Raw genomic sequence first — 22728 nt, 5'->3', positions numbered from 1 at the left:
CTCTCCGTGTTTGCGTGGGTTTCCTCTGGGCACTCCGGTTTCCGCACACAATCCGAAGACATACTGATAAGGAATTTAGATTGGGAGCCCCATTGGTGACAGCAATGATAATGTCTGTAAAGCACTGCAGAATATGTTATCGGTATCTAAAAATAAAGATTATTTATTATTATTTGTTACTTAGTCCCAAAACAACTTTTGTTTCTTTGCAGTGAATGATGTCACTAGACGCTGGCGGAGTTGCCGGGATCAATACCGGCGTGAACGTCAAGTTTCTGGCCGGAGTGGTGATGCAGCACCCAAAAAAAGGAAATATCTTTATTTTGATCGGCTGAATTTTCTTGCACCGGTGATGGAGCTCAGACTGTAAGTGCATGCATGTCCCAAAATATTTTACACATCTTCTAACGTGAATATGTTTCTAATTTTTTCCTCTAAAATCCTTTGTGAAATACAGAACAGAGTCAAATCTGACAGAAAGAGAGACTGTATCTGACTCGGAGTTGGTGATTGACCCCGTTGGTGAATGTTCCGAAATGGCTGGACCATCAGGGCAAGCACCAAGCAGCAACCAACCACCACCACAACCAGCAGCAGCGTCTTCTGCCACACAGGAGGCCAATCCAGAGGTTGAGGAAGGAGGCCAGAGCAGCAGTCCAACCTTGGCTCTGGATACATCACCACAGCCTACTACAAGACCAAACCGTGGTCGGCGCAGAAGGGTGGCTTCTAACCCTGGCACCAGGAGGCAAGTGGATACAGGGGTGTTGGACTATTTGTCCAGGGCTGCACATGATGATGGGGAGGAAGCATACTTCCGCAGTCTTGCCCGCTATTTACGCCCCATTCCACGCTCGCTCAGGCTGCGGACCAGAGGTTGTCTACAAATTGTGATTGTTGCGTCCACACCCCCAAACAACCGGACTCATGTGTTCAACTACCTTGAACGGTGGCAAATGTCACCTACAAATGTTCTGGCGGTGCAAGACCTTCCACAGGAACAAAACCAAACAGTCGCAGCACCACCCTTGCCACGTATAGCTCCACAACAACAGCCTGCCCAAAACACCCAACAACACCAAAACAGGCCAATTAATGAATATCCATCCACTGCCCAATCTGACCACTTGAACAGACACATGTTTGGAGGCTGGGCCCAACATGTGTCTGCTCGACATGGCCATATTGGGGGGTATGACCAAATGGGTCAATACAGTACACAGACTTGATGCCCTTCTACCCTCAACATCAAGTTTTACCACACACACAGGATAGAAACTTGCAACAACACCCTACATATATATCTGCCATACCACAGGTTGACAGTCTGGTTGGTCCACCACCTAGGCCAAGTTCCGCACATGCTGGACACCCGCCATCACCATCGCCACCCCCAACCTACCAGAACCTGTAATTTCTGTAAACAACGTTTTGGCAGGTCATTTATGCTTTTTTATGTGCAAAGTTATTTGCGCCATTGGCATGTTCTAGTTTCTGTTTTACTCTAGTTAATATGCCTACAATTACATATGATGTCAATATGTTTTTGGCAAATATATATATGCTTTGAGCATTAAAAATGTTTTTCCAAATATGAGTGTTATGTATTTTTCGGACTCAAAAGATGATGTGGCAACTTAACAAATTTAGAGCTTTTTAACCCCTTCCCGACCTGTGACACAGCGTATGCGTCATGAAAGTCGGTGCCAATCCGACCTGTGACGCATATGCTGTGTCACAGAATGATCGCGTCCCTGCAGATCGGGTGAAAGGGTTAACTCCTATTTCGCCCGATCTGCAGGGACAGGGGGAGTGGTACTTTAGCCCAGGGGGGGGTGGCTTTGTCCCCACGTGGCTACGATCGCTCTGATTGGCTGTTGAAAGTGCAACAGCCAATCAGAGCAATTTGCAATATTTCACCTATGAAAATGGTGAAATATTGCAATCCAGCCATGGCCGATGCTGCAATATCATCGGCCATGGCTGGAAAACCTGATCTGCCCCCCCCACCGCCACCGATCGCCTCCCCAGTCGTCCGTTATGTGGCCCGGTCCCCTCCGTCCTCCTGTCCGCTCCCCCGTCCTCCTGCCCGCTCCTTCCTTGCTCCGATCCACCTCCCCTGTGCTCCGATCCACCCCGCGAGCTCCTCCCCTTACCCCCTCATACTTACCGAGCCTCCCTGTGTCGGTCCGTCTCCTCCCTGGGCGCCGCCATCTTCCAAAATGGCGGGCGCATGCGCAGTACGCCCGCCGAATCTGCCGGCCGGCAGATTCGTTCCATGTACATTTTGATCACTGTGAAAACCTATCACAGTGATCAAAATAAAAAAAAATGTAAATGACCCCCCCCCCTTTATCACCCTTATAGCTAGGGACAACAATAAAATAAAGAAAATATATATATTTTTTTTTCCCCCACTAGGTTCAGAACCAGGGTCAGGGTTAGGGTTAGGGTTAGGGTTTTCTGGTCCTCTGTGGATTTTTCCTTAGGGTTAGGGTATTCTGGTCCTCTGTGGATTTTTCCACAGCGCATTTGATAAATTCGCAGTGTAAAACCGCTGCGGACTTATCGCGGATTCAACGTGGTTTTTCTGCGGATTTCACTGCGGTTTTACAACTGCGGTTTTCTATTGGAGCAGTTGTAAAACCGCTGCGGAATCCGCAGAAAGAAGTGACATGCTGCGGAATGTAAACCGCTGCGTTTCCGCGCAGTTTTTTCCGCAGCATGTGCACAGCGTTTTTTGTTTCCCATAGGTTTACCTTGAACTATAATTTCAAGGGAAACTGCTGCGGACCCGCAGCTGCGGAAACGCTGCGGATCCGCAGCGTTTTCCGCAGCGTGTGCACATAGCCTTAGAATTAGGCTATGTGCACACGGTGTGGATTTGGCTGCGGATCCGCAGCGGATTGGCTGCTGCGGATTCGTAGCAGTTTTCCAACAGGTTTACAGTTCCATGTAAATCTATGGAAAACCAAATCCGCTGTGCCCATGGTGCGGAAAATACCGCGCAGAAACGCTGCGTTGTATTTTACGCAGCATATCAATTCTTTGTGCGGATTCCGCAGCGTTTTACACCTGTTCCTCAATAGGAATCCGCAGGTGAAATCCGCACAAAAACCACTGGAAATCTGTGGTAAATCCGCAGGTAAAACGCAGTGCCTTTTACCTGCGGATTTTTCAAAAATGGTGCGGAAAAATCTCACATGAATCCACAACGTGGGCACATAGCCTTAGGGTTAGGGATGGAATTAGGGCTAGGGTTGGAAATAGGTTTAAGATTAGGCTTGTGGTTAGGGTTATGGTTAGGGGTGTGTTGGGGTTAGGGTTGTGGTTAGGGTTGAAATTAGGGTTGGGAATAGGGTTAGGGGTGTGTTGGGTTAGGGTTGTGGTTAGGGGTGTGTTGGGGTTAGGGTTATGGCTAGAGTTGGGATTAGGGTTAGGGGTGTGTTGGGGTTAGTGTTGGAGTTAGAATTGAGAGGTTTCCACTGTTTAGGCACATCAGGGGTCTCCAAACGCAACATGGCGCCACCATTGATTCCAGCCAATCTTGTGTTCCAAAAGTCAAATGGTGCACCCTCCCTTCCGAGCCCCAACGTGCAACCAAACAGTGGTTTACCCCCACGTACGGAGTACCAGCATACTCGGGACAAACTGGGCAACAACTATTGGGGTCCAATTTCATCTGTTACCCTTGTGAAAATAAAAAATTGCTTGCTAAAACATCATTTTTGAGGAAATAAAAATGATTTTTTATTTTCACGGCTCTGCGTTGTAAACTTCTGTGAAGCACTTGGGGGTTCAAAGTGCTCACCACATATCTAGATAAGTTCCTTTGGGGGTCTAGTTTCCAAAATAGGGTCACTTGTGGGGGGTTTCTACTGTTTAGACACATCAGGGTCTCTGCAAATGCAACGTGATGCCCGCAGACCATTCCATCAAAGTCTGCATTTTAAAACGTCACTACTTCCCTTCCGAGCCCCGGCGTGTGCCCAAATAGTGGTTTACCCCCACATATGGGATACCAACATACTCGAGACAATCTGGGCAACAACTATTTGGGTCCAATTTCTCCTTTTAGCCTTGTGAAAATAAATAATTGCTTGCTAAAACATCATTTTTGAGGAAAGAAAAATGATTTTTTATTTTCACAGCTCTGCGTTGTAAACTTCTGTGAAGCACTTGGGGGTTCAAAGTGCTCAACACACATCTAGATAAGTTCCTTTGGGGGTCTAGTTTCCAAAATATGGTCACTTGTGGGGGGGTTTACTGTTTAGGGACATCAGGGGCTCTGCAAACGCAACGTGACGCCCGCAGAGCATTCCATCAAAGTCTGCATTTCAAAATGTAATTACTTCACTTCCGAGCCCCGGCATGTGCCCAAACAGTGGTTTACCCCAACATATGGGGTATTAGCGTACTCAGGAGATACTGTACAACAAATTTTGGGGTAAAATTTCTCCTGTTACCCTTAAGAAAATGAAAAATTCTGGGCAAAAATATTATTTTTAAGGAAAGAAAACGTATTTATTATTTTCACGGCTCTGCGTTATAAACTTCTGTGAAGCATTTGGGGGTTCAAAGTGCTCACCACACATCTAGATAAGTTCCTTTGGGGGTCTAGTTTCCAAAATGGGGTTACTTGTGGGGAGTGTCTACTGTTTAGGCACATCAGGGGCTCTGCAAACGCAACGTGACGACCGCAGAGCATTCCATCAAAGTCTGCATTTCAAAATGTCACTACTTCCATTCCGAACCCCGACGTGTGCCCAAACAGTGGTTTACCCCCACATATGGGGTATCAGCGTACTAAGGAGAAACTGGACAATAACTATTGGGGTCCAATTTCCCCTGTTACCCTTGGGAAAATAAAAAAGTCCGGGCTAAAAAATCATTTTTGAGGAAAGAAAAATTATTTTTTACTTTCACGGCTCTGCGTTATAAACTTCTGTGAAGCACCTGGTGGTTTAAAGTGCTCACTATGCATCTAGATAAGTTCCTTGGGGGGTCTAGTTTCCAAAATGGGGTCACTTGTGGGGGAGCTCCAGTGTTTAGGCACACAGGGGTTCTCCAAAGGCGACATGGTGTCCGCTAATGATTGGAGCTAATTTTCCATTCAAAAAGTCAAATGGCGCTCCTTCCCTTCCGAGCCTTGCCGTGCGCCCAAACAGTGGTTTACCCCCACATATGAGATATCAGCATACTCAGGAGAAATTGGCCAACAAATTTTAGGATCCATTTTATCCTGTTGCCCATGTGAAAATGAAAATATTGAGGCTAAAATAAATTTTTTTGTGAAAAAAAAGCACTTTTTCATTTTTATGGATCAATTTTTGAAGCACATAAGGGTTTAAAGAGCTCACTATGCATCTAGATAAGTTCCTTGGGGGGTCTAGTTTCCAAAATGGGGTCACTTGTGTGGGAGCTCCAATGTTTAGGCACACAGGGGCTCTCCAAACGCGACATGGTGTCCGCTAACGATGGAGATCATTTTTCATTCAAAAAGTCAAATGGCGCTCCTTCCCTTCCGAGCCTTACCATATGCCCAAACCGTGGTTTACCCCCACATATGAGGTATCGGTGTACGCAGGAGAAATTTCCCAACAAATTTTAGGATCCATTTTATCCTGTTGCCCATGTGAAAATGAAGAAATTGAGGCTAAAAGAATTTTTTTGTGAAAAAAAAGTACGTTTTCATTTTTACGGATCAATTTGTGAAGCACCTGGGGGTTTAAAGGGCTCACTATGCATCTAGATAAGTTCATTGGGGGGTCTAGTTTCCAAATTGGGGTCACTTGGGGAGCTCCAATGTTTAGGCACACAGGGGCTCTCCAAACGTGACATGCTATCCGCTGAAGATTGGAGCCAAATTTTCATTCAAAAAGTCAAATGGCGCTCCTTCCCTTCCGAGCCCTGCCGTGCGCCCAACCAGTGGTTTACCCCCACATATGAGGTATCAGCGTACTCAAGACAAATTGGACAACATCGTTCATGGTCCAGTTTCTCCTTTTACCCTTGGGAAAATAAAAAAAATTGTTGCTAAAAGATCATTTTTGTGAATAAAAAGTTAAATGTTCATATTTTCCTTCCATGTTGCTTCTGCTGTGAAACACCTGAAGGGTTAACAAACTTCTTGAATGTGGTTTTAAGCACCTTGAGGGGTGTAGTTTTTAGAATGGTGTCACTTTTGGGTATTATAGACATAGCCATATAGAACCGTCAAACTGACTTCAAATGTGAGGTGGTCCCTAAAAAAAATGATTTTGTAAATTTTGTTGTAAAAATGAGAAATCACTGGTCAAATTTTAACCTTTATAACTTCCTAGCAAAAAAAAATTTTGTTTCCAAAATTCTGCTGATGTAAAGTAGACATGTGGGAAATGTTATTTATTAACTATTTTGTGTCACATAACTCTCTGATTTAACAGAATAAAAATTAAAAATTTGAAAATTGCGAAATTTTCAAAATTTTCACCAAATTTCCATTTTTTTCACAAATAAGCGCAGAAATTATCGACCTAAATTTACCACTAACATGAAGCCCAATATGTCACGAAAAACAATCTCAGAATCGCTAGGATCCGTTGAAGCGTTCCTGAGTTATTACCTCATAAAGGGACACTGGTCAGAATTGCAAAAAATGGCCAGGTCATTAACCCCTTCACCCCCAAGGGTGGTTTGCACGTTAATGACCGGGCCAATTTTTACAATTCTGACCACTGTCCCTTTATGAGGCTATAACTCTGGAACGCTTTGACGGATCTTGGCGATTCTGACATTGTTTTCTCGTGACATATTGTACTTCATGTTAAAGGTAAAATTTATTCGATATAACTTGCGTTTATTTGTGAAAAAAATGGAAATTTGGTGAAAATTTTGAAAATTTTGCAATTTTCCAACTTTGAATTTTTGTGCCCTTAAATCACAGACATATGTCACGCAAAATACTTAATAAGTAACATTTCCCACATGTCTACTTTACATCAGTACAATTTTGGAACCAAAATTTTTTTCTGTGACGGAGTTATAAGGGTTAAAAGTTGACCAGCAATTTCTCATTTTTACAACACCATTTTTTTTTAGGGACCACATCTCATTTGAAGTCATTTTGAGGGGTCTATATGATAGAAAATACTCAAGTGTGACACCATTCTAAAAACTGCACCCCTCAAGGTGCTCAAAACCACATTCAAGAAGTTTATTAACCCTTCAGGTGTTTCACAGGAATTTTTGGAATGTTTAAATAAAAATGAACATTTAACTTTTTTTCACACAAAATTTATTTCAGCTCCAATTTGTTTTATTTTACCAAGGGTAACAGGAGAAAATGGACCCCCAAAGTTGTTGTACAATTTGTCCTGAGTACGATGATACCCCATATGTGGGTGTAAACCATTGTTTAGGCGCATGGCAGAGCTTGGAAGGGAAGGAGCGCCATTTGACTTTTCAATGCAAAATTGACTGGAATTGAGATGGGACGCCATGTTGCGTTTGGAGAGCCCCTGATGTGCCTAAACATTGAAACTCCCTACAAGTGACACCATTTTGGAAAGTAGACCCCCTAAGGAACTTATCTAGATGTGTGGTGAGCACTTTGACCCACCAAGTGCTTCACAGAAGTTTATAATGCAGAGCCGTAAAAATATAAAATCATATTTTTTCACAAAAATGATCTTTTCGCCCCCAATTTTTTATTTTCCCAAGGGTAAGAGAAGAAATTGGACCCCAAAAAATGTTGTGCAATTTGTCCTGAGTACGCTGATACCCCATATGTGGGTGTAAACCATTGTTTGGGCGCATGGCAGAGCTTGGAAGGGAAGGAGCGCCATTTGACTTTTCAATGCAAAATTGACTGGAATTGAGATGGGACGCCATGTTGCGTTTGGAGAGCCCCTGATGTGCCTAAACATTGAAACTCCCTACAAGTGACACCATTTTGGAAAGTAGACCCCCTAAGGAACTTATCTAGATGTGTGGTGAGCACTTTGACCCACCAAGTGCTTCACAGAAGTTTATAATGCAGAGCCGTAAAAATAAAAAATCATATTTTTTCACAAAAATGATCTTTTCGCCCCCAATTTTTTATTTTCCCAAGGGTAAGAGAAGAAATTGGACCCCAAAAAATGTTGTGCAATTTGTCCTGAGTACGCTGATACCCCATATGTGGGTGTAAACCATTGTTTGGGCGCATGGCAGAGCTTGGAAGGGAAGGAGCGCCATTTGACTTTTCAATGCAAAATTGACTGGAATTGAGATGGGACGCCATGTTGCGTTTGGAGAGCCCCTGATGTGCCTAAACATTGAAACTCCCTACAAGTGACACCATTTTGGAAAGTAGACCCCCTAAGGAACTTATCTAGATGTGTGGTGAGCACTTTGACCCACCAAGTGCTTCACAGAAGTTTATAATGCAGAGCCGTAAAAATAAAAAATCATATTTTTTCACAAAAATGATCTTTTCGCCCCCAATTTTTTATTTTCCCAAGGGTAAGAGAAGAAATTGGACCCCAAAAAATGTTGTGCAATTTGTCCTGAGTACGCTGATACCCCATATGTGGGTGTAAACCATTGTTTGGGCGCATGGCAGAGCTTGGAAGGGAAGGAGCGCCATTTGACTTTTCAATGCAAAATTGACTGGAATTGAGATGGGACGCCATGTTGCGTTTGGAGAGCCCCTGATGTGCCTAAACATTGAAACTCCCTACAAGTGACATCATTTTGGAAAGTAGACCCCCTAAGGAACTTATCTAGATGTGTGGTGAGCACTTTGACCCACCAAGTGCTTCACAGAAGTTTATAATGCAGAGCCGTAAAAATAAAAAATCATATTTTTTCACAAAAATGATCTTTTTGCCCCCAATTTTTTATTTTCCCAAGGGTAAGAGAAGAAATTGGACCCCAAAAAATATTGTGCAATTTGTCCTGAGTACGCTGATACCCCATATGTGGGTGTAAACCATTGTTTGGGCGCATGGCAGAGCTTGGAAGGGAAGGAGCGCCATTTGACTTTTCAATGCAAAATTGACTGGAATTGAGATGGGACGCCATGTTGCGTTTGGAGAGCCCCTGATGTGCCTAAACATTGAAACTCCCTACAAGTGACACCATTTTGGAAAGTAGACCCTCTAAGGAACTTATCTAGATGTGTTTTGAGAGCTTTGAACCCCCAAGTGTTTCACTACAGATTATAACGCAGAGCCGTGAAAATAATTTTTTTTTTTTTCTCAAAAATGATTTTTTAGCCCCCAGCTTTGTATTTTTACAAGGGTAACAGAATAAATTGGACCCCAAAATTTGTTTTCCAATTTGTCCTGAGTACGCTGATACCCCATATGTGGGGGGGAACCACTGTTTGGGCGCATGACAGAGCTCGGAAGGGAAGGAGCGCCATTTGGAATGCAGACTTAAATGGATTGGTCAGCAGCCGTCACGTTGCATTTGCAGAGCCCCTGATGTACCCAAACAGTACAAACCCCCCACAAGTGACCCCATATTGGAAACTAGACCTCCCAAGGAACTTATCAAGATGTGTTTTGAGAACTTTGAACCCCCAAGTGTTTCACTAAAGTTTATAGCGCAAAGCCGTGAAAATAAAAATTCTTTTTTTTTTTCACAAAAATGATTTTTTAGCCCCCAGTTTTGTATTTTCACAAGGGTAACAGGATAAATTAGACCCCAAAAGTTGTTGTCCAATTTGTCCTGAGTACGCTGATACCCCATATGTCGGGGGGAACCACTGTTTGGGCGCATGACAGAGCTCGGAAGGGAAGGAGCGCCATTTGGAATGCAGCCTTAAATGGATTGGTCTGCAGGCGTCACGTTGCATTTGCAGAGCCCCTGATGTACCCAAACAGTACAAACCCCCCACAAGTGACCCCATATTGGAAACTAGACCTCCCAAGGAACTTATCTAGATGTGTTGTGAGAACTTTGAACCCCCAAGTGTTTCACTACAGTTTATAATGCAGAGCCGTGAAATTAAAACATCTTTTTTTTCCCACAAAAATGATTTTTAGCCCCCAAAATTTTTATTTTTCTAAGGATAACAAGAGAACTTGGACCCCAGAAGTTGTTGTTCAATTTGTCCCGAGTACGCTGATAACACATATGTTGGGGTAAACCCCTTTTTGGGCGCACGGGAGAGCTCGGAAGGGAAGGAGCACTGTTTTACTTTTTCAACGCAGAATTGGCTGGAATTGAGATTGGACGCCATGTCGCGCTTGGAGAGCCCCTGATGTGCCTGAACAGTGGAAACTCCCCAATTCTACCTGAAACTAATCCAAACACACCCCTAACCCTAATCCCAACGGTAACCCTAACCACACCCCTAGCCCTGACACACCCATAATTCTAATCCCAACCCTAATCCAAACGTAAATGTAATCCAAACCCTAACTTTAGCCCCAACCCTAACTTTAGCCCCAACCCTAACTTTACCTCCAACCCTAGCCCTAACCCTACCCCTAACCCTAACCCTAAACGTGACTGAAATACGTGGCACTGAAATACGTGGCACTGAAATACGTGGCACTGAAATACGTGGCACTGAAATACGTGGCACTGAAATACGTGATACGTGGCACTTAAATACGTGGCACTGAAACACGTGGCACTGAAATACGTGGCACTGAAATACGTGGCACTGAAATACGTGGCACTTAAATACGTGGCACTGAAATATGTGATACGTGGCACTTAAATACGTGGCACTGAAACACGTGGCACTGAAATACGTGATACGTGGCACTGAAATACGTGGCACTGAAATACGTGGCACTGAAATACGTGCAACTGAAATACGTGGTACTAAAATATGTGGCACTGAAATACGTGATACGTGGCACTGAAATACGTGGCACTGAAATACGTGGCACTGAAATACGTGGCACTGAAATACGTGGCACTGAAATACGTGGCACTTAAATAAGTGGCACTGAAATATGTGATATGTGGCACTTAAATACGTGGCACTGAAATACGTGGCACTGAAATACGTGGCACTGAAATACGTGGCACTGAAATACGTGGCACTAAAATATGTGATACGTGGCACTTAAATACGTGGCACTGAAATACGTGGCACTGAAATACGTGGCACTGAAATACGTGGCACTGAAATACGTGGCACTGAAATATGTGATACGTGGCACTTAAATACGTGGCACTGAAATACGTGGCACTGAAATACGTGGCACTGAAATACGTGGCACTGAAATACGTGATACGTGGCACTGAAATACGTGGCACTGAAATACGTGGCACTGAAATACGTGCAACTGAAATACGTGGTACTAAAATATGTGGCACTGAAATACGTGATACGTGGCACTGAAATACGTGGCACTGAAACACGTGGCACTGAAATACGTGATACGTGGCACTGAAATACATGGCACTGAAATACGTGGCACTGAAATACGTGGCACTATGACTGTCAGAAAATGTTCATTAAACGGTTAGGGGTGAGGTTAGGGGTAGAGTTAGGGTTAGGGTTTGGATCCCTTTATCACCTTGATGGTGGTGGGTGGCTTTTCAGTGTGTTTTCTGTTTTTTTTCGATAAAAATGCATGCGTTTTTAACGCAAACAAACGCATGTGCTTAAAAACGCAAGAAAATACTGCAGGTTGTATTTCTGAAAATGAACGCATGCAGAAAAAAACCGCATGCGTTTGAAAACGCGACCAAACGCGTACAAAAAAACCGCATGCGTTTTCAATGTTAAATATAGGGAAAAAACGCATGCGTTTTTTTGTGCAAAAAACGCTGCAGACAAAAACGGAAGTGTGAAACCAGCGACGCTTTTTATAGCAAAAAAGTTTTTGCGTCTCCACATTTTGAGACCTATAATTTTTCCACATTTGCTCCACAGAGTCATGTGAGGTCTTGTTTTTTGCGGGACGAGTTGACGTTTTTATTGGTAACATTTTCGGACACGTGACCGTTTTTGATCGCTTTTTATTCCGATTTTTGTGAGGCAGAATGACCAAAAACCTGCTATTCATGAATTTCTTTTGGGAGAGGCGTTTATACCGTTCCGGGTTTGGTAAAATTGATAAAGCAGTTTTATTCGTCGGGTCAGTATGATTACAGCGATATCTCATTTATATCATTTTTTTTATGTTTTGGCGCTTTTATACGATAAAAACTATTTTATAGAAAAAATAATTATTTTGGTATCGCTTTATTCTCAGGACTATAACTTTTTTATTTTTTTGCTGATGATGCCGTATGGCGGCTTGTTTTTTGCGGGACAAGATGACGTGTTCAGCGGTACCATGGATATTTATATCAGTCTTTTTGATCGCGTGTTATTCCACTTTTTGTTCGGCGGTATGGTAATAAAGCGTTGTTTTTTGCCTCGTTTTTTTTTTTTTTTTCTTACGGTGTTTACTGAAGGGGTTAACTAGTGTGGCAGTTTTATAGGTTGGGTCGTTACGGACGTGGCGATACTAAATATGTGTACTTTTATTGTTTTTTTTTTTAATTCAGATAAAGAAATGTATTTATGGGAATAATATTTTTTTTTTTTTTTTCATTATTTTGGAATATTTTTTCTAATTTTTTTTTACACATTTGGAAATTTTTTTTTTAACTTTTTTACTTTGCCCCAGGGGGGGACAATACAGATCGGTGATCTGCCAGTTTGCATAGCACTCTGACAGATCACCGATCTGCGAGAAGTACAGGCTGCTTCACAGTGCCTGCTCTGAGCAGGCTTCTGTGAAGCCACCTCCCTCCCTGCAGGACCCGGATCCGCGGCCATCTTGGATCCGGGTCTGGAGCAGGCAGGGAGGGAGGTAAGACCCTCGCAGCAACGCGATCACATCGCGTTGCTGCGGGGGGCTCAGGGAAGCCCGCAGGGAGCCCTCTCCCTGCGCGATGCTTCCCTGCATCGCCGGCACATCGCGATCATGTTTGATCGCGGTGTGCCGGGGGTTAATGTGCCGGGGGCGGTCCGTGACCGCTCCTGGCACATAGTGCCGGATGTCAGCTGCGATATGCAGCCGACACCCGGCCGCGATCGGCCGCGCTCCCCCCGTGAGCGCGGCCGATCGGCTATGACGTACTATCCCGTCGGCGGTCATACGGGCCCACCCCACCTCGACGGGATAGTACGTCGGATGTCAGGAAGGGGTTAAGGTCAAAATAGGCTGGGTCATGAAGGGGTTAAAGGAGAAACAGACTACACAATTCAAACATGAACATTATGCTATTTATTAACTAACAATATAACTAAACTTTAAAGCACAACAGCATTGTCTTGCCAATCAGTCGCTCCCTCTGGTGACACAAAATAATTTGTTAACACATCCCGAACTTTTAGGCCTGAGGGCTGACGACGAGAAGGAAGAACACGTGGAGTAGACAAGACAGTATTAGCATAATCAATTTCAACAGCAGCAGATGATGGGCAATCATGGTATCTAGTAAAGTTGTGAAGAACAACACATGCTTTGATCACACCATTGACATTGCCTTCACTCAGTTGTATTGCGGACTGAAGTACCTGCCATTTTGCAGTGAGAATGCCGAATGAAAACTCTACCAGACGGCGGGCACGGGAAAGGCGCAAATTAAAAATTCTACGCCGGTAGTCCAGGCCTCTCCGTGGATATGGCCTCATGACGTTCCTTGATAATTGAAACGCCTCATCTGCTACCATCATGTAAGGCACCGCTTCCAAATTCGCCCCTGGTAGGTTACTTGGGGGTGGGACATCCAAATCATTGTTGCGCAGCCGCCGACCCATAATGGAAGAACTGAAGACTCTAGAGTCTCCAGTTCTCCCATAGGCCCCAATATCTACAATTATAAACCTGTAGTTGCTGTCGTCTAGGGCCAACAGCACTACAGAGAAAAACTGTTTATAATTATAGAATTGGGTCCTTGAGCCCGGCGGCTTACGCACACGGATGTGTTTTCCGTCCAGAGCCCCAATACAGTGTGGAAACTGGCAGGTGTCCTGAAATCCTTGGGCAATACGTAACCAATCGGACATTTTAGGCTCAGGCATCACCTCTTGATGGAGTCTTCTCCATATTTCCGTGCATGTATCCCGCACAATTCCAGAAATTGTCGATTTGCCAAGTAAAAACTCTAAATGCAGTGCCGCATATGATAGTCCAGTGGCAAGGAAGCTAAAAGAAAAAAGAGAATTTGTTTTGCTAAATAACAAAATAACACATTACAGTGTTATATGGGCAAAAAATACAATTAGCTAAATAATATGCCATGATTAATCAAACATTAAGGACATGCGATGGCTTTGATGTTCGCTAAACTAAAATATTCTTAAAAAAGCCAAAATGATGTTGAAGTTTCATAACCACTTAATTATCTAATTTTCAAAATGGGTAAGACCATTAACCCCTTCCCGACCCATGACGCCACGTAGGCGTCATGAAAACCCGTGCCAATCCGACCCATGACGCCTATGTGGCGTCATGGAATGATCGCGTCCCTGCAGATCGGGTGAAGGGGTTAACTCCTATTTTACCCGATCTGCAGGGAGAGGGGGAGTGGTGCTTCAGCCCAGGGGGGGTGGCTTCACCCCCCCGTGGCTACGATCGCTCTGATTGGCTGTTGAAAGTGAAACTGCCAATCAGAGCGATTTGTAATATTTCACCTGAAAAACTGGTGAAATATTACAATCCAGCCATGGCCGATGCTGCAATATCATCGGCTATGGCTGGAAACACTAATGTGACCCCCCCCCCACCCCACCGATCTCCCCCCCAGTGCTCCGTTATGGGGTCCGGTCCCCTCGGTCCTGTGCTCCGCTGCCCCGTGCTCCTGCCCGCTCCCCCCGTGCTGCTATGCCACCCCCCTGTGCTCCGACGCCCCCCCGTGCCCCGATCTCCCCCCCCTTATACTCACCGAGGCTCCCGGTGTCCGTCCGCCTCCTCGCTGGGCGCCGCCATCTTCCAAAATGGCGGGCGCATGCTCAGTGCGCCCGCCGAATCTGCCAGTCGGCAGATTCGTTAAAAGTACATTTTGATCGCTGCGATAGGTTCTATCACAGCGATCAAAATAAAAAAAAATAATAAATAAACCCCCCCCTTTATCACCCCCATAGGTAGGGACAATAATAAAATAAAGAAAATATATATATATATTTTTTTTCCACTAGGGTTAGGGTTAGAACTAGGGTTAGGGTTACGGGTAGGGTTAGGGGTAGGGTTAGGGTTACAGGTAGGGTTAGGGGTAGGGTTAGGGTTATGGCATGTGCGGATTTGGCTGCGGATCCGCAGCGGATTGGCCGCGGATCCGCAGCGGATTGGCCGCGGATCCGCAGCGGATTGGCCGTGGATCCGCAGCGGATTGGCCGCTGTGAATTCGTAGCAGTTTTCCATCAGGTTTACAGTACCATGTACACCTATGGAAAACCAAATCCGCTGTGCCCATGGTGCGGAAAATTCCGTGCAGAAACGCTGCGTTGTATTTTCCGCAGCATGTCAATTCTTTGTGCGGATTCCGCAGCGTTTTACACCTATTGCTCAATAGGAATCCGCAGGTGAAATCCGCACAAAAAAACACTGGAAATCTGCTGTAAATCCGCAGGTAAAACGCAGTGCCTTTTACCTGCAGATTTTTCAAAAATCGTGCGGAAAAATCTTACACGAATCCGCAACGTGGGCACATACCCTTAGGGTTAGGGTTGGAATTAGGGCTAGGGTTGGAAATAGGGTTAAGAATAGGCTTGTGGTTAGGGTTACGGATAGGGTTAGGGGTGTGTTGGGGTTACAGTTGTGGTTAGGGTTGGGATTAGGGTTAGGGTTGGGATTAGGGTTAGGATTAGGGTTGGAATTAGGGTTACGGGTGTGTTGGGGTTAGGGTTGTGGTTAGGGGTGTGTTGGGGTTAGGGTTGGGATTAGGGTTATGGCTACAGTTGGGATTAGTATTAGGGGTGTGTTGGGGTTAGTGTTGAAGTTAGAATTGAGGGGTATCCACTGTTTAGGCACATCAGGGGCTCTGCAAACGCAACATGGTGCCACCATTGATTCCAGCCAATCTTGCATTCAAAAAGTCAAATGGTGCTCCCTCCATTCCAAGCCCCGACATGCACCCAAACAGTGGTTTACCCCCACATTTGGGGTACCAGCGTACTCAGGACAAACTGGGCAACAACTGTTGGGGTCCAATTTCTCCTGTTACCCTTGCAAAAATAAAAAATTACTTGCTAAGACATAATTTTTGAGGAAAGAACAATTATTTTTTATTTTCATGGCTCTGCGTTATAAACTTCTGTGAAGCACTTGGGGGTTGAAAGTGCTCACCACACATCTAGATAAGTTCCTTCGGGGGTCTAGTTTCCAAAATGGGGTCACTTGTGGGGTGTTTCTACTGTTTAGGCACATCAGGGGCTCTGCAAAGGCAACGTGATGCCCGCAGACCATTCCATCAAAGTCTGCATTTCAAATGTCACTACTTCCCTTCCGAGCCCTGACGTGCGCCCAAACAGTGGTTTACCCCCACATATGGGGTATCACTGTACTCACAACAAACTGGGCAACAAACATTGGGGCCCAATTTCTCCTGTTACCCTTGTGAAAATAAAGAATTGCTTGCTAAAACATCTTTTTTGAGGAAAGAAAAATGATTTTTTATTTTCACGGCTCTGCGTTGTAAACTTCTGTGAAGCAATTGGGGGTTGAACGTGCTCATCACACATCTAGATAAGTTCCTTGGGGGGTCTAGTTTCCAAAATGGGGTCACTTATGGGGTGTTTCTACTGTTTAGGCACATCAGGGGCTCTGCAAATGCAATGTGACGCCCGCAGACCATTCCATCAAAGTCTGCATTTCAAATGTCACTACTTCCCTTCCGAGCCCTGACGTGTGCCCAAACAGTGGTTTACCCCCACATATGGGGTATCAGCGTACTCACAACAAACTGGGCAACAAATATTGGGGTCCAATTTCTCCTGTTACCCTTGAGAAAATAAAAAATTGCTTGCTAAAACATCTTTTTTGAGGAAAGAAAAATGATTTTTTATTTTCACGGCTCTGCGTTGTAAACTTCTGTGAAGCACTTGGGGGTTGAACGTGCTCACCACACATCTAGATAAGTTCCTTGGGGGTCTAGTTTCCAAAATGGGGTCATTTGTGGGGGGTTTCTACTGTTTAGGCATATCAGGGGCTCTGCAAACGTAACATGATGCCCGCAGACCATTCCATCAAAGTCTGCATTCCAAAACGTCACTACTTCCCTTCCGAGCCCCGGCATGTGCCCAAACAGTGGTTTACCCCCACATATGGGGTATCAGCGTACTCAGGAGAAACTGGACAACAACTTTTGGGGTCCAATTTCTCCTGTTACCCTTGCAAAAATAAAAAATTCTGGGCTAAAAAAATATTTTTGAGGAAAGGAAACACATTTATTATTTTCACGGCTCTGCGTTATAAACTTCTGTGAAGCACTTGGGGGTTCAAAGTGCTCACCACACATCTAGATAAGTTCCCTTGGGGGTCTAGTTTCCAAAATGGAGTCACTTGTGGGGAGTTCCTACTGTTTAGGCACATCAGGGGCTCTGCAAACGCAACCTGACGCCCGCAGAGCATTCCATCAAAGTCTGCATTTCAAAACGTCACTACTTCCCTTCCGAACCCCAACGTGTGCCAAATCAGTGGTTTACCCCCACATATGGGGTATCAGCGTACTCAGGAGAAACTGGACAACAACTTTTGGGGTCCAATTTCTCCTGTTACCTTTGGGAAAATAAAAAATTGTGGGCTAAAAAAATCATTTTTGAGAAAAGAAAAATTATTTTTTATTTTCACGGCTCTGCGTTATAAACTTCTGCGAAGCACTTGGGGGTTCAAAGTGCTCACCACACATCTAGATTAGTTCCTTGGGAGGTCTAGTTTCCAAAATGGGGTCACTTGTGCGGTAGCTCCAATGTTTAGGCACACAGGGGCTCTCCAAACGCGACATGGTGTCTGCTAATGATTGGAGCTAATTTTCCATTCAAAAAGTCAAATGGCGTGCCTTCCCTTCCGAGCCCTGCGGTGCGCCCAAACAGTGGTTTACCCCCACATATGGGGTATCATCGTACTCAGTACAAACTGGACAACAACATTTGGGGTCCAATTTCTCCTATTACCCTTGGGAAAATAAAAAATTCTGGGCTAAAAATCATTTTTGAGGAAAGAAAAATTATTTTTTATTTTCACGGCTCTGCGTTATAAACTTCTGTGAAGCACCTGGGGGTTATAAGTGCTCACTATGCATCTAGATAAGTTTCTTTGGGGGTCTAGTTTCCAAAATGGGGTAACTTGTAGGGGAGCTCCAATGTTTAGGCACACAGGGGCTCTCCAAACGCGACATGGTGTCCGCTAACAATTGGAGCTAATTTTCCATTCAAAAAGTCAAATGGCACGCCTCCCCTTCCGAGCCTTGCCGTGCACCCAAACAGTGGTTTACCCCCACATATGAGGTATCAACATACTCAGGAGAAATTGTCCAACAAATTTTAGGATCCATTTTATCCTGTTGCCCATGTGAAAATGAAAAAATTAAGGCTAAAAGAAATTTTGTGTGAAAAAAAAGTACTTTTTCATTTTTACGGATCAATTTGTGAAGCACCTGAGAGTTTAAAGTGCTCACTATGCTTCTAGATAAGTTCCTTGGGGGGTCTAGTTTCCAAAATGGGGTCACTTGTGGGAGCGCTCCAATGTTTAGGCACACAGGGGCTCTCCAAACGTGACATGGTGTCTGCTAGCGATGGAGATAATTTTTCATTCAAAAAGTCAAATGGCGCTCCTTCCCTTCCGAGCCTTACCATGTGCCCAAACAGTGGTTTACCCCCACATGTGAGGTATCGGTGTACTCAGGAGAAATTGTCCAACAAATTTTAGGATCCATTTTATCCTGTTGCCCATGTGAAAATGAAAAAATTGAGGCTAAAATAATTTTTTTGTGAAAAAAAAGTACTGTTTCATTTTTACAGATCAATTTGTGAAGCACCTGGGGGTTTAAAGTGCTCACTATGCTTCTAGATAAGTTCCTTGGGGGGTCTAGTTTCCAAAATGGGGTCACTTGTGGGGGAGCTCCAATGTTTAGGCACACGGGGGCTCTCCAAACGCGACATGGTGTCCGCTAAAGATTGGAGCCAATTTTTCATTGAAAAAGTCAAATGGCGCTCCTTCCCTTCCGAGCCCTGCCGTGCGCCCAAACAGTGGTTTACCCCCACATATGAGGTATCAGCGTACTCAGGACAAATTGGACAACAACGTTCGTGGTCCAGTTTCTCCTTTTACCCTTGAGAAAATAAAAAAAATTTTGCTAAAAGATCATTTTTGTGACTAAAAAGTTAAATGTTCATTTTTTTCTTCCATGTTGCTTCTGCTGCTGTGAAACACCCGAAGGGTTAATAAACTTCTTGAATGTGGTTTTGAGCACCTTGAGGGGTGCAGTTTTTAGAATGGTGTCACTTTTGGGTATTTTCAGCCATATAGAACCCTCAAACTGACTTCAAATGTGAGGTGGTCCCTAAAAAAAATGGTTTTGTAAATTTTGTTGTAAAAATGAGAAATCACTGGTCAAATTTTAACCCTTATAACTTCCTAGCAAAAAAAATAATTGTTTCCAAAATTGAGCTGATGTAAAGTAGACATGTGGGAAATGTTATTTATTAACTATTTTGTGTCACATAACTCTCTGGTTTAACAGAATAAAAATTCAAAATGTGAAAATTGCAAAATTTTCAAAATTTTTGCCAAATTTCCGTTTTTTTCACAAATAAACTCAGAAATTATCGACCTATATTTACCACTAACATGAAGCCCAATATGTCACGAAAAAACAATCTCAGAATCGCTAGGATCCGTTGAAGCGTTCCTGAGTTATTACCTCATAAAGGGACACTGGTCAGAATTGCAAAAAACGGCAAGGTCATTGAGGCCAAAATAGGCTGGGTCATGAAGGGGTTAAAGACCAAACATTGTTTGTAAAAAGAGGATTTAGACATACCGTAAAGTAAGGATAAGGCGCTCCTCAGCAGAAATTGATTTGCGCATCCTGGTGTCCTTCTTGGTGATCCCTGGTCGCAGAATCTCCAAAAAAATCAAACGTTTGGATCCTCATCCGACAATAGTTGAAGAACTTGTCTGGATTTGTCCTCAGAGCAGCATACAGACAGTTGAAATGGCCTTTATTGATCCGTTGCTTCAAAAGTGGATGTACCCACATCCGTCTCCGCCTCCTCGGATCTACAATAACTGGGTATGGCTCTCCAAAACGTTGGGAAAGTACCCAGTTGTAAAGCACACGCTCAGTGGTGTTAAAAGTCAGTAGATCCGACATGTTGCTCATCAAGCAGAAGTGCACCAACACAAGCAGGGACCCTGCTGCATAGATTGGTGGCTGCCACCTGTTTTAGGGCCATTAAATAATGTTCTAGTTGATGATTTAAATTTTTTCAGGTGAAAAACCGTTATATGTCCATTTTGCAAGCTTGAGTGAAAATCTCGCAAGAAGGACGGCATACGGATGTCACACGGATGTCCAACGGATCATTTGATGCGAGAAAAACGCATCATCGCACTGCACACGGATCACTGTTTTGTTAACATTCGCGCGATTCTCGACCGTGAAAAAAGGACCGTTTTTTTATACGTTGTGTGTGACCCCGGCCTTAGAAGCATTTTCCACACAGTATCCTTCCTTAGTAGTTTACTCCAGGGATCTCTATGTCCTCTGTTTCTCCCTACTTCACCAAAATCCAGCTTTAACATTACAGTCCTGATTAACAAGTCTCCTTTACTTTTTCTGAGCTTCCGTGTCCTATTTCTTCCACTACTTCATGCCCTGGAACTCCCGCTCAGGACCCTTCACTTGTCCTAGTCCCTCAATTCTGTTTAGGCCTGTTATTTTCCAGCATTATAAGATCCATGTATCGTGGGCGTCTTCTCCTAGGACCCGTCTCCAGAAGACCACTTTGTCTCTCTGTCACTTATATTCATAATATTACTATCCCTCCTCTTTGGTCTCCTCTCATTTAGGATCACCCCCATATGCGGTACTGTTCACTTTGGACTTTCTTAGTCCTCTCACCAAAAACTTCAGACCCTATCTGTCTTTCTAGCAGGAAGCAGGGTCTAAGGGGTAACGTTTCTCCTTATGGAGAGTGACATACCATCTCTGGCTTGTCAAGGTAAGGAGGCTTATTCGCCGTGCAATGCTCCTCTGGGAATTTAACTGTGCAAATTGCCTCTTCTGAGAAAAAGAGGACTTTACTCTATAGCGCCACCTATTGGAAGTAGCGATCCTACAAGTCACAATCAACCCTTTAACGAGTCGTGCAATATGACTTAGGATAAAAGCCAAATCAGTATCTCAATTATGATTTGGCTTTTATCCTAAGTCATATTGCACGACTCGTTAAAGGGTTGATTGTGACTTGTAGGATCGCTACTTCCAATAGGTGGCGCTATAGAGTAAAGTCCTCTTTTTCTCAGAAGAGGCAATTTGCATAGCAGGAAGCAGTCACTTTCCCTAACACTAGCCCCTCCCACTATGGCCTAGTACCAAATATTAACTATCCATTATCCGTATAGTCAACTATACACATTACCAACCTCATTAACATATTCAGTGCATTACACAATTCACATGACATTCACATTTGTTTCTGCAAGAGGGAAACATGGTCAGCATGTCCATACCCTTACATTTTTACGTTCCTCCTTCTGTAGTGAGGGTCATCCTGGACCATCTGGAACCTATAATACAGCAAAATGCCAGTACACTCTCCTGCACATTACTTAAGTTGTTGAACATCTCTTTTGGTTCTGTATTATCTGGTCCTCTCGGTTAGAACACTGGAAACAAATGTTCAAGTTCTTTTCAAAACTTCCACTTTGCCATAACATTGGGTAGTCCAGTTCATTGGTCTACCATCAGTCCTTTTACCTCAACCCTGTCCATGAGACATGCACACACTCCTGTGACGACAAGGCATTTAATCTTAATTATCCAGACATCTATTTTCAGTAGGCCAGGAGACATAGGCTATTGTTTTTCTTTGGTTGGTCAAGAAGCATGGACTATTGTCATATGAGTCTGAATGTTGACAATAAAATTGATGTTTGTGAAATTGTTGAATGGCTGCTGTTTACCTCTTATATCAGCTCCTACAGGTTATTGTCCGATATCTTTGCAAGACAGGGACTCAGAGTCATTGAACAACCAATGTTTGCTAATATGTTTATTACACTTTCTACAAGGCCATGCAGTTTGTTGACCTCCAAAACAGATGAGGGCTCACTGATTAAATACTCAAACAATGAGAGATGAGCTCTGCCACCTTTACCTAATCCTATAGAAAAATACCTGAATATAAACTGTGAATTATAGAATGTGGATATGCCTCTGCATCAGAAAAACTTTACGAAACCACAGCCAGGAACACTCTACAGGACAACTGCCAAGACACCATCCATCAAGAGGGACATAGTTTTAACATTCTACAGGATACCAGCTTAAGGACTATGGTCCTAGCTTGAAAAATTCAGTACTGCTCCATTGACCATCACTGAGCTCATGGTTACATTTGGGGAATCCAGGTTATGACCCCCTGGTCACCTGGCCCCATGGATATGTTTGAAGAAACCAGGAAAGGAACCCACTGGTCCCCTGGCCCCATGAAGACATTCAGAGAAGCCAGGCTGTGAAACCAGGTCACCAAGCAACGTGCCTCAATGGATGGCCAGCTTCCTAAGCTTGTCGTTA

At 44.0% G+C, this 22728-nt stretch overlaps 1 protein-coding gene across 1 annotated transcript; it reads left to right on the top strand.

The window, feature by feature from the left end:
* Positions 1 to 218: 218 nt before the first annotated feature.
* LOC143815027 (uncharacterized) lies at positions 219 to 1589 on the top strand. Its single transcript, XM_077293820.1, has 2 exons — positions 219 to 366; positions 458 to 1589. The coding sequence occupies exons 1-2, from the start codon at positions 353 to 355 to the stop codon at positions 1227 to 1229; spliced, it is 786 nt and encodes a 261-aa protein (XP_077149935.1). The 5' UTR covers positions 219 to 352; the 3' UTR covers positions 1230 to 1589.
* The last annotated feature ends 21139 nt before the right edge of the window (positions 1590 to 22728 follow it).

This window comes from Ranitomeya variabilis, chromosome 3 (genome assembly GCF_051348905.1).
Source record: "Ranitomeya variabilis isolate aRanVar5 chromosome 3, aRanVar5.hap1, whole genome shotgun sequence".
NCBI lineage: Eukaryota > Metazoa > Chordata > Amphibia > Anura > Dendrobatidae > Ranitomeya > Ranitomeya variabilis.
This window is presented reverse-complemented; position numbering and strand designations above follow the sequence as displayed.